The sequence below is a fragment of the Mizuhopecten yessoensis genome, unplaced genomic scaffold, assembly GCF_002113885.1.
Source record: "Mizuhopecten yessoensis strain PY_sf001 unplaced genomic scaffold, ASM211388v2 scaffold7529, whole genome shotgun sequence".
NCBI classification, from domain to species: Eukaryota; Metazoa; Mollusca; class Bivalvia; order Pectinida; family Pectinidae; genus Mizuhopecten; species Mizuhopecten yessoensis.
In genome coordinates, this window is record NW_018407093.1 from 673,863 (window position 1) to 687,137 (window position 13,275).

At 35.8% G+C, this 13,275-nt stretch overlaps 1 protein-coding gene across 2 annotated transcripts in view; it reads right to left on the reverse strand.

The window, feature by feature from the left end:
• The window catches only part of LOC110453871 (ABC transporter G family member 20-like), a 36,310-nt gene that overhangs the window by 3,867 nt on the left and 19,168 nt on the right, over positions 1 to 13,275 (reverse strand). The window contains exons 9-19 of one of the 2 annotated variants that reach the window (XM_021503057.1): positions 13,096 to 13,201; positions 11,280 to 11,391; positions 10,796 to 10,958; positions 9,997 to 10,100; positions 9,494 to 9,567; positions 7,487 to 7,602; positions 7,275 to 7,345; positions 6,078 to 6,166; positions 3,590 to 3,693; positions 3,326 to 3,398; positions 990 to 1,076 (exon numbers count right to left, since the gene is read on the reverse strand). In XM_021503057.1, the coding sequence (XP_021358732.1) occupies positions 990 to 1,076; positions 3,326 to 3,398; positions 3,590 to 3,693; positions 6,078 to 6,166; positions 7,275 to 7,345; positions 7,487 to 7,602; positions 9,494 to 9,567; positions 9,997 to 10,100; positions 10,796 to 10,958; positions 11,280 to 11,391; positions 13,096 to 13,201 (1,099 nt within the window). The remainder of the gene's footprint in view (positions 1 to 989; positions 1,077 to 3,325; positions 3,399 to 3,589; positions 3,694 to 6,077; positions 6,167 to 7,274; positions 7,346 to 7,486; positions 7,603 to 9,493; positions 9,568 to 9,996; positions 10,101 to 10,795; positions 10,959 to 11,279; positions 11,392 to 13,095; positions 13,202 to 13,275) is intronic. The other variant, XR_002463315.1, reaches the window with a different exon arrangement.

Here is a 13,275-nt window from a genome sequence, read left to right on the forward strand (position 1 = left end):
GTACACTGAGCCTAAAGCTAGCTGTATTGTGACTTACCACTGAGTAACAACATTGGGTACACTGAGCCTAAAGCTAGCTGTATTGTGACTTACCACTGAGTAACAACATTGGGTACACCGAGCCTAAAGTCAGCTGTACTGTGACTTATCACTGAGTAACAACATTGGGAACACTGAGCCTAAAGCCAGCTGTATTGTGACTTACCACTGAGTAACAACATTGGGTACACCGAGCCTAAAGCCAGTTGTATGGTGACTTACCACTGAGTAACAACATTGGGTACACAGAGCCTAAAGCCAGCTGTACTGTGACTTACCACTGAGTAACAACATTGCGTACACTGAGGCTAAAGCTAGCTGTACTGTGACTTACCACTGAGTAACAACATTGGGAACACTGAGCCTAAAGCCAGCTGTACTGTGACTTACCACTGAGTAACAACATTGCGTACACTGAGGCTAAAGCTAGCTGTACTGTGACTTACCACTGAGTTACAACCTTGGGTACACTGAGCCTAAAGCCAGCTGTATTGTTACTTACCACTGAGTAACAACATTGGGTACACTGAGCCTAAAACTAGCTGTACTGTGACTTACCAGTCAGTTACAACATTGGGTACACCGAGCCTAAAGCCAGTTGTATGGTGACTTACCACTGAGTAACAACATGAGGTACACCGAGCCTAAAGCCAGCTGTATGGGGACTTACCACTGAGTAACAACATTGGGTACACAGAACCTAAAGCTAGCTGTACTGTGACTTATCACTGGGTAACAACATTGGGTACACAGAGCCTAAAGCTAGCTGGACTGTGACTTATCACTGAGTAACAACATTGGGTACACTGAGCCTAAAGCTAGCTGTACTGTGACTTACCAGTGAGTTACAACATTGGGTACACCGAGCCTAAAGCCAGTTGTATGGTGACTTACCACTGAGTAACAACATGAGGTACACCGAGCCTAAAGCCAGCTGTATGGTGACTTACCACTGAGTAACAACATTGGGTACACCGAGCCTAAAGCCAACTGTATTGCAGAACTTTCTTCTTCACAAACAACAGATATGATCACACCTACAGTACAAAAAAAACACATTCATCTACAAGTTCAAGATAATAATCTTATTTTACAATTAGTTTAAAGATCGATCATCAATATTTATATAATCATTAATGAACGTAGTTAACTACAGTCACTCAATATAATTTGATTCATTTAAACAAGAAAATGATACTATAGGACAATATTCAAACATAAAAAAATCAAACATAAAAGATCAAACATAAAAGATCAAACATAAAAAAATCAAACATAAAAGATCAAACATAAAAAAATCAAACATAAAATATCAAGCAAACATAAAAGATCAAACATAAAAGATCAAACATAAAAAAAATAAACATTAAAAATTTAACATAAAAAAATCAACCATAAAAAAAATCAAACAAACATAAAAAATAAAAAATAAATAAAAAAAACATAAAAAAATCAAACAAACAAAAAGTGTTTATCTGGTACATTTTGTATTTGTTAAAAGTATGGAGTTGCTGCTTGAATTGTTTCTTTGTTATTATTTCCTGTGAATAATTTCATGACAAAAAATCATATAGTCTCAATCTAAGGAGAGAAGTACAAGTTACAAGTTGACATACCACAGAAGTACACATTGAACAGCGACCACCCAAGGGAAATTTAAAAAAGTGGTCGTTAAATAGAAATGGCTGTTTAATAAAGTTGGACAATAATTTTAACAGAATGACATGACTGGCTAATTAACCAGACGACTCCTTACCCAGACCAATGTTGATAGACCACCAGCCCAAGCACACCTTTACACTTGCTTATCTAGGTAGTTTAAAGCAATATCATACAATAGATCGGTTGAAAAACTGAACAATAGTTAGGTGTTAATAGGAACAGTAAACCAACCATTGAGAGTGATTGAGAAGAACTGTCATTTCATTCAGAACAAAGATCACCAGAGATTTGCTTAAGTTCTCAACTTACACAACTGTGTGTTTGGTAGTACAATAATTTACAATAATGTAACATAATTAAAACAAAATTATTATGCAAGACATTGTCGTTGAAATTATGGTGTTTCTTTTGGTCGTCCAACATTGGGTTCAGGTGTATTTTTTAAAATATATTTTACAATGGAAACTGGAAAGAGAGTGCAGTTTAAATCTGACCTAAATAAAGCTGACAGCACGTTGTTGAAAAAAACAACCCAGGTATTATTGTTGTTAGTACTTGTTGTTGAGAAGTTCAGGGCTGTAGTCAAAAGCATTTAACATAATATTGATGAGGAATAACAAACATGATGTGTTTTAACATGAATATGTTTAGTGCACAGTTGTACGTGCTGATAATAGTTATAAATTTCCCAAGAAAGTACTGTCCTGAACATCTCAACAGAGACCTGATATTATGAACAAGAACCTGCCAGTGTACGTCATCCAATCAGAAGGATACCATAGGGTTAAAGGTTACGTTGCCTAGCAGGACACTAACGCATTTAAAATGGTTCCACTGCACTACGATAAATCAACAATATCAGCCGTCAGAATAAATGACAATTTGGTGTCATGTCACATATATATTGATCATTGAATTTATGTTTAGCTGGATTATTTATTATGTCAAAGTTGTTCACTGAATTTTGTAAATGATCATTTAGAAGCCCTTCATCAAACTTTGTGATGGTTGCAAATTTAGACTCAAATAGCTATTTCATATGTTGTCAAAAACGATCGTTTGGTAAATTTCATCAAAATGGTCACTAAATCTGATCAAGTGTGGTCGCTGAGCATAATCTTTGGGCTCAGTAATGAGTGGTCGCTGATTGTGTTAGACAGATATGGTTGGTTAATACAGATAAATCATTTTAAAATGTTCGAGAGGAATGAAAAGATGTGGCATAAAACAGATGGTCGCTTGAGCAGATTTGCCTGTATATAGAGGAACTGTCATTCGTTTCCCTTCATATATATTAAATTTATGATTACAAGTTTTGGATGCGAGCAAATATGAAAAATCCAAACGAGTATCATAAATCTAATATGAAGGGAAACGAATGACAGATTCTTTTTATTATATAATGCAAAGTAAACTGTATATTTTCCACTTGACCGCCTCTGAAACGATAAAAATTGCGTCCGCTTCACAATGATGCGACATCACATTGATTGTTCCTATTCTGTTGTGGCGTTATTTCCGGAGTGACATTACACACGTTATATAAACATAATTTATGTGATGGGTTTATGACACTGCATAACATGGTATTCATATGATAAATAGCAATATCAAGTGTACATACCTAGAGTCATACCACAGAAGCCCTGTAACAACACCAGTATAATCACCCAGATCAGAGGGCCTTTGTAGGGGACCTGAAAATAAAACCAATCAAATGGAATTTCATCTTCATTCACTTGTCAACACAAACATTTTTAAAACAAGATGCCCAACTGGCCTTAACGCTCACGCTTTATATAAAGCAATCGTGTGAGCAAATTGAATTTTACATTGAGCCACTACAGACCTGACAACTAGATTTTAATGTAAAGTTGTTGTAACCTACATGGAAGACAAGCAGAGCAAACATCAGCAGGAGACCAACTTGAACTGTCATTACTAGTAGCTGTGTCCATACATGGGCCAGCATTATCTCAAATGGGGTCATCCCTGTCAACGAAAAACAAAATGGTGTCAATCCTTTCCCAAATGGGGTCATCCCTGTCAACAAAAAACAAAATGGTGTCAATCCTTTCCCAAATGGGGTCATCCCTGTCAACGAAAAACATAATGGTGTCAATCCTTTCTCAAATGGGGTCATCCCTGTCAACAAAAATCAAAATGGTGTCAATTAATCCTATCTCAGTTGTTTCAAAGGAACCAAGCTAGGTGTGGTTGGTACACTCCCCAAACCATTATACATCTGATCAAAATTTTGCACTGACAAAAAAAAGTATCATTACCAACTCTCTCTCAAATTGGTCATCTCCGTCAAAAAATAAACTAGGGTCATGAAATTCACAATTTTGGTTAAGTACCTTAAGATCCTTCTATTTATGAAGAGTATTTGATTCTACCATATCTGGGTCTTGAGAAGCAGATTTGAAATTTCAGTCTGAATTCAACCCTTTTTGGCCCAACCCATTAGCCCCTGGGGGTCAGTCAGGGCTGATATGTGCATACCATCAAACTGCTACCCAATACTGATAACGCTAACCCAAATTGAATTACTTCCAATGGAAATTAAACAAATGTTGGTCCAAAATGTGATTTCCCTATATAAACTATAGTAAAGTTTACCCCCTCCCAAGGGGGAAACCTGAGACCCCACGGTCAAGAAATTCACAATTTTGGTAAAGCACCTTAAGACCCTTCCATCTATGAAGAGTATTTGATTTTACCTTATCTGGGTCTTGAGAAGAAGATTTTTGAAATTTTTGTCAATTTTTGTTGACCTTTGGCCATGGAAGGTTTCTGCAAAATTTCATTGAAATTGGTTCAGGGGTTTTAAGAGAAGAAGTCGAAAATGTAAATTGTTTACGGACGCACGACGGACGACGACGGACAAAAAGCGAAGTCTCAGGTGACCTTAAAAATAATCAACCCTACCAAAAACCTAGAAAGGTACTGTATGGTTGTTTAGATGGACTACAAACACCACCCCATCATATAAACTTACAAGTACTTTGGTCCAGGTGAGAACAATATCAAACCTAAAAGTCAATTACATGACATTCTACCTAAATATCAGGCTGTCAGCTGGCTTCATGGTTCTATAGAGGAAGTTGTTTAAACACATTTAACACCTGTGACCTTAAAAGTGGGTCAGATTTATTGATTTAAACAAATTTTACGGCTCTTCACTGTAAAAAGCTATTGTTTTGATTGATTGATTGATTGATAGGTTTTACGTCCGCTTCACTACCGAGTATTTATCCAGCAGACGTAAGGCTATCGTGAAGACCACATGGTTTTATACTGTAAAAGACTTCCAAACACTTCTAGCCCCTACAATGTAAGAACTTGGTCAAAGGCATAATTTTATAATTAACAGAAAGGGTCAGCTTTGTCAACAAAAACCAGAACATTTTCTATTTACTTGTCAGAGACATTAGAAAAGAACATATCCAGCTGATAAAGGCAATATTACAAAACCCTGTACTTATATCCTTTCAGGGTTTGTGACTAAGACCTGTTAAAACCCTGTAATTATCCTTTCAGGTTTTGTGACTAAGTCCTGTTAAAACCCTGTAATTCTCCTTTCAGGGTTTGTGACTAAGTCCTGTTAAAACCCTGTAATTCTCCTTTCAGGGTTTGTGACTAAGGCCTGTATAAACCCTGTACTTATCCTTTCGGGGTTTGTGACTAAGACCTGTTAAAGCCCTGTAATTATCCTTTCAGGCTTTGTGGCCAAGACCTGTATAAACCCTGTAATTATCCTTACAGGGTTTGTGACTAAGACCTGTAAAAACCCTGTAATTATCCTTACAGGGTTTGTGACTAAGACCTGTATAATCCCTGTACTTATCCTTTCAGGGTTTGTGATTAAGACCTGTATAAACCCTGTAATTATCCTTACAGGGTTTGTGACTAAGACCTGTTAAAACACTGTAATTATCCTTTCAGGCTTTGTGACTAAGACCAGTTAAAATCCTGTACTTATCCTTTCGGCTTTGTGACCAAGACCTGTATAAACCCTGTACTTATCCTTTCAGGCTTTGTGACTAAGACCTGTTAAAATCCTGTACTTATCCTTTCAGGGTTTGTGACTAAGACCTGTATAAACCCTGTACTTATCCTTTCAGGCTTTGTGACTAAGACCTGTATAAACCCTGTACTTATCCTTTCAGGCTTTGTGACTAAGACCTGTATAAACCCTGTACTTATCCTTTCAGGCTTTGTGACTAAGACCTGTATAAACCCTGTACTTATCCTTTCAGGCTTTGTGACTAAGACCTGTATAAACCCTGTACTTATCCTTTCAGGCTTTGTGACTAAGACCTGTATAAACCCTGTACTTATCCTTTCAGGCTTTGTGACTAAGACCTGTATACCTGAAACAATGCTTCTCTCCAGTAGACCCTCCTTCTTCTCTACCACAAAGGCCAGGGTTGTCAAGCCAGTCGCCATGAAAAACGTAATACTGAAACGTAAAAACAATACTGCAGTGAGTACGTACACTCATGTTTAGGTACACGACGAGGTTATCAGTGTTAAACCTGATCAAATGTCAAAATACTACTCATGTTTAGGTACACAACGAGGTTATCAGTGTTAAACCTGATCAAATGTCAAAATAATACTCATGTTTAGGTACTCGACTAGGTTATCAGTGTTAAACCTGATCATATGTCAAAATAATACTCATGTTTAGGTACTCGTCGAGGTTATCAGTGTTAAACCTGATCATATGTCAAAATAATACTCATGTTTAGGTACTCGTTGAGGTTATCAGTGTTAAACCTGATCATATGTCAAAATACTTCTCATGTTTAGGTTCTCGACCAGGTTATCAGTGTTGCCGCTGATCAAATGTCAAAATAGTACTCATGTTTAGGTACTCGGCCAGGTTATCAGTGTTGCACCTGATCAAATGACACCATAATACTCATGTTTAGGTGCTCGACCAGGTTATCAGTGTTGACCCTGATCAAATGTCAAAATAATACTCATGTTTAGGTACTCAACGAGGTTATCAGTGTTAAACCTGATCGTATGTCAAAATAATACTCATGTTTAGGTACTCGACGAGGTTATCAGTGATAAACCTGATCAAATGTCAAAAGAATACCCATGTTTAGGTACTCAACGAGGTTATCAGTGCTAAACCTGATCGTATGTCAAAATAATTCTCATGTTTAGGTACTCGACGAAGTTATCAGTGTTAAACCTGATCGTATGTCAAAATAATTCTCATGTTTAGGTACTCGACCAAGTTATCAGTGTTGCACCTGATCAAATGTCAAAACAATACTCATGTTTAGGTACTCGACCAGGTTATCAGTGTTGCACCTGATCAAATGTCAAAATAATACTCATGTTTAGGTACTCGACCAGGTTACCAGTGTTAAACCTGATCAAATGTCAAAATAATACTCATGTTTAGGTACTCGACATGGTTACCAGTGTTAAACCTGATCAAATGTCAAAATACTACTCACGTTTAGGTACTCGACAAGGTTACCAGTGTTAAACCTGATCATTTGACGAAGTTTACCTGACATTATACCTGAAGATTTTACAGTGCTTACCTGAGTATGATGCCAGGTGCCATAAAGTTTGTGAAACTGGGATCTAAGCTGCCATATATTGGTTCTCCCAGCTGAAAATACATACAGCACTGGTATACGCAGACAGAAAATACACGGCACTGGTATACGTACAGACAGAAAATACACACAGCACTGGTATACGTACAGACAAACAGATCTAGAGTGCCTCTGTAATACATTATATACATTACCTTGACAGGTAGCTGTGCAATGTCAGGATTCAGACCTATCATTGTCAGTAGTGACCGGGAAAATGTCTCAAAGGCCTCGGCAACCGTCTGTTGGAGCATCACTGCTATTTGCTGGTCTACAGTTACAACAGAGGGGGGAAGATTAGAGACAGATATAGTTTTATTGTACTTACTGGTTATATCCAGATAGAGTTTTATTGTACTTACTGGTCATATCTAGATAGTGTTTTATTGTATACTTACTGGTCATATCCAGATAGAGTTTTATTGTACTTACTGGTCATATCCAGATAGAGTTTGATTGTACTTACTGGTCATATCCAGATAGAGTTTGATTGTACTTACTGGTCATATCCAGATAGAGTTTGATTGTACTTACTGGTCATATCCAGATAGAGTTTGATTGTACTTACTGGTCATATCCAGATAGAGTTTGATTGTACTTACTGGTCATATCCAGATAGAGTTTGATTGTACTTACTGGTCATATCCAGATAGAGTTTGATTGTACTTACTGGTCATATCCAGATAGAGTTTGATTGTACTTACTGGTCATATCCAGATAGAGTTTGATTGTACTTACTGGTCATATCCAGATAGAGTTTGATTGTACTTACTGGTCATATCCAGATAGAGTTTGATTGTACTTACTGGTCATATCCAGATAGAGTTTGATTGTACTTACTGGTCATATCCAGATAGAGTTTGATTGTACTTACTGGTCATATCCAGATAGAGTTTGATTGTACTTACTGGTCATATCCAGATAGAGTTTGATTGTACTTACTGGTCATATCCAGATAGAGTTTGATTGTACTTACTGGTCATATCCAGATAGAGTTTGATTGTACTTACTGGTCATATCCAGATAGAGTTTGATTGTACTTACTGGTCATATCCAGATAGAGTTTGATTGTACTTACTGGTCATATCCAGATAGAGTTTGATTGTACTTACTGGTCATATCCAGATAGAGTTTGATTGTACTTACTGGTCATATCCAGATAGAGTTTGATTGTACTTACTGGTCATATCCAGATAGAGTTTGATTGTACTTACTGGTCATATCCAGATAGAGTTTGATTGTACTTACTGGTCATATCCAGATAGAGTTTTATTGTATACTTACTGGTCATATCCAGATAGAGTTTATAGTACTTACTGGTCATATCCAGGTAGAGTTTATTGTATACTTACTGGTCATATCCAGATAGAGTTTGATTGTACTTACTGGTCATATCCAGACAGTTTTATTGTACTTACTGGTCATATCCAGATAGTTTTATTGTACTTGCTGGTTATATCCAGATAGAGTTTTATTGTTCTTACTGGTCATATCCAGATAGAGTTTTATTGTACTTACTGGTCATATCCAGATAGAGTTTTATTGTTCTTACTGGTCATATCCAGATAGAGTTTTATTGTTCTTACTGGTTATATCCAGATAGAGTTTTATTGTTCTTACTAGTCATATCCAGATAGAGTTTTATTGTATACTTACTGGTCATATCCAGATAAGAGTTTTATTGCATACTTACTGGTCATATCCAGATGGAGTTTATAGTACTTACTGGTCATATCGAGATAGAGTTTGATTGTACTTACTGGTCATATCTAGATAGTGTTTTATTGTATACTTACTGGTCATATCCAGATAAGAGTTTTATTGCATACTTACTGGTCATATCCAGATAGAGTTTATAGTACTTACTGGTCATATCCAGATAGAGTTTTATTGTATACTTACTAGTCATATCCAGATAGATTTTGATTGTACTTACTGGTCATACCCAGATAGAGTTTTATTGTTCTTACTGGTCATATCCAGATAGAGTTATATTGTACTTACTGGTCATATCTAGATAGAGTTTGATTGTACTGACTGGTCATCTCCAGATAGAGTTTTATTGTACCTCCGTCCAGTGTACTGTTGCTTTTACTGGTCATATCCAGATAGAGTTTATAGTACTTACTGGTCATATCGAGATAGAGTTTGATTGTACTTACTGGTCATATCCAGATAGAGTTTTATTGTACCTCCGTCCAGTGTACTGTTGCTTACATGGGAACTATTGCTAAATCTGTAAAGAAAAAAGAAAAAATCAAATTATGATCTTGTTTTATGAGCAAAATTTCTAAAAGAAAACACAACATAATTAGCATTGCCAGCACATATCTGAATTACTTGTGATGTTTCACCATGGGAATATATGAAAGTCTTAATTTTAATGGTCCCCAAATTTTACAGGATATATTTTTTTGACTGATTTCAGTTCAATAAGCTATGACACATTGTGCTGCTTAAAGAATGGATTTTTTGCAGGCAGAACAATTGTGACCGCCAAAAATAGTGAATATAAAAAGCTGTGTAACCCCTGTACCTCAATGTTCCCTTTACTAAAATACTGTGTGATGACGTCCTGTGTGACACCTTTACCTCAGTGTTCCCTTTACATACCGTGTGATGAGGTCCTGTGTGACCCCTATACCTCAATGTTCCCTTTATTTACCGTGTGATGAGGTCCTGTGTGAAGTTTTCCCCTATTGTCATTAGACCCCATGCTTCCCCTTTTTCCACACAATGTCGAGCTGACCCCAGGTCACTGAACATCACCTGTCAGATATTTAAAAGAGAAAAATGACAAAAAACAAAATTTTACCGTGTTTGAAACATCTAGAAGTGCATTTGTGAAGAGATATGGGACCAAAAATCTACACACTTCTCAGCTCCCTTGTCAAAATGATATTAACAATCTTAATCTTCATATTTTTGGAGAGGATTTATATTGTCCAACCCATTTGTTATTTAACAATAGAATTTGCTGAAATCGAAATACAAAACTGTACATATTAAATTGAAACTCATTTTCCTGGGGTTGTTATAAATACTTCGGATGTCTTTTCTGTCACACTGATTTAAGTCACATTTTCATTATTATCTGTTTTTCTTAAGACAACAATTCTTTCTCCATATAGTTACAATATCGGTAGTTCTTATTTTGTTTGTTCTATTTTGCTTTTATATCATCCTACGTTTTAGTGATTTAAACATTATTGAGCATCTAATTATAATATAACAATTTAAAGGACTTTTATTCTGCACTGGGAAACAGCAGGTCTATACTTACCCTGAACCAGCACAGGGTTCTGTTAACTTACTTATTACCTAATATCATTATTTGTTTTAAGTAACATTTTCCCTTATATCCCATTTAACAGTATGTCACATTTTCCTCTTACAAAAAACATTACCGTGAATGGATTACACCACAGACCTTTTCTGATACATGTACTACACAGGATGTCTACCTTATTGATGGTGGTGTTGTCCAGGTTCTGTATAAACAGATGGCTGAACCCTGAGGTCTCATTGTTGAAGATGGCCACTTTCAGGTTGTACGGGTCTCCTCCAATACACAAACAGAAGAGGACGATCTGGATGGACGGCAGTATGAACTCAAACAGTAGAAACCTGTGTGTGAGCCAAAGACAAAACAACAGATTAGAGGAGTCATAAAACTAAGATAAATCTGACATATAGCGAGAGTTGTGAACACAATATTTTAAAATAAGATTTTCCAGAATCTTTCTAAAACAATATCCATATTTTTTTAATTTTTTTTGCTTCCACAAATGCATCTGAAATCTCTTCATGTAATTTTGATTTTGAATATCAATATTTTTATAAATATTCTTGATTTTAAGTTTGATTTAAAAATGTTGTTTGCTCAAAGACTCTGAACAAATTGGCCTCTGGTGCTGTTATATTGAAGTTAATTCCACACAAACTTACCCTATGTTCCGCTTCATCAGCGTTAAGTTTTTGAGGAACTGAGCGACAATGTTTTTTCCACTAGGAAGTCCACAGGTACACCTACTGCCCGTCGTTATTACCTTGTGTTCATCTGTCAAATCATAACCTCTTCATTCTTATATTAACTTCAACGTGGAGCTTAGTACGTACACAAAATGTCTCTTATTATTCAAAACATTATTAAATCTTAACTTAAGGATGGATATTTTATATGTCTCCATATTTGGTCCCTTAATTTCCTTGTTTTTTTCTTTAGTACCAATTATTTATCATGATGCCTTGCCTAAATAGTGCCTGAACAGAGAAGGTTGACTTTTGGAAATATATTCTAGTTTCAAAAATACATGTAGGAATACTATACAGATCTAGAAAAAATGAAAACTAAAGATGATGAAGTTTGTGCATATTTATAACTATCTCGTTCTTAGGAGTATGGGAAACCCATGGGAACAAACACAAAAAAGTTATCATCATAAAATTATACTTATTTATGAAAGATATTACAATGGAAGCATCTGAAATATCTATGTTCTTTATATGTACAAGTATCAGACACTTCACAAGTCTGCTGATTAAATTTTCAAAAATGTCCTTTTCAAATTCCGTTGTTGAAACACCTTTCACTTGACATCTGTATTCTTAAATATATAAGGTCCATACAAACTTACCCTACATTTCAGATATATGGGGTAAGTTTGTATGGACCATACCAGATACCAGAAATAGTAGTCCCATGGCCCAAAATTGAACAAATTCCAGTGTGTATACCTATATCTGAAGTGTATATATATATCTGTAATATTAATTACAATATATTGTAATTAATATTACAGATATATATATACATTTCAGATATATTTATGTAATATATATTACAATATATTGTAATTAATATTACAGATATATATACACTTCAGATATAGGTATACACATTGGAATTTGTTCAATTTCGGACCATGGGACTACTATATCTGGGATCAAAGTGTTACAATGACAGTTAGAGTAATATTAATTGAACACCTTCTCAAGATTTAAAATGGCTATTTATAGTTTAGCTCCGTCTCTGGTTGTACTTCAGAATCTATTCTAAAAAATGTTGGTGATAACTGCCTTCCTTCGGGGGTCAAATTTTATTTTTGCGGACAATAGTAAAGTTTGAATTAATATGCAGAATGCATACAATAGTATGATCTGTCTGTCTGTTGCAGTTTGATGTTATATGAATTTAACAGATACATTGAACTTAATTATAAGGAATTAGGTAATATTTATACATAAGGGATGTATTTTTAGATGGATTCAAAACACAATCGTAGATAATCCATAAAATTGGCCAAGCTAGCCCACTTGTCATCATGTCAGGCGATAACTGAAATAATTCTTCATTTCCAATAGCATTGTCATTGTTCAAAATATTATATTATTCTATCAACTTGTTTTTACATCAGATGTTATTAGTTTACTTCTGTTTTACGTCCTATCAACTGCTATGGTCAGTTAAGGACGTGCCAGGTTTTGGTGGTGCGAGGAATACTGGAATGCCCTGAGAAAATCTACCGACCCACGGCCAGTACCTGGCGACTGCCCCTTGTAAGTCTCAAACCCACGGTAGGCCTATAGGACCCCCAACCCAATGATGGAGGGCTTGTGATCATAGAGGTCAGACACCATAGCCCACTTGGACATAATTGGATTATTAACCCTTTCACCACTGTAGACCATAACGGACTCATCCAGACCAATGCATGGTAGAGTCTACTAAAGTTACATAAGGGTGAAGTAATAATCAACTCACATATATGATCTGTTTGTATCTCTTCGCTGAATTCCACACCTCTGTTGCCAGCCAGAAGTGGAGTTCTCTCCCCTACATCAGTAGTTCCAGCCGACATTACATGGCCCTATAGAGACATAATGTAATAATATATACAATAATAAACAGCATTTGATATAGCGCCAAATCTAGCTAACATAA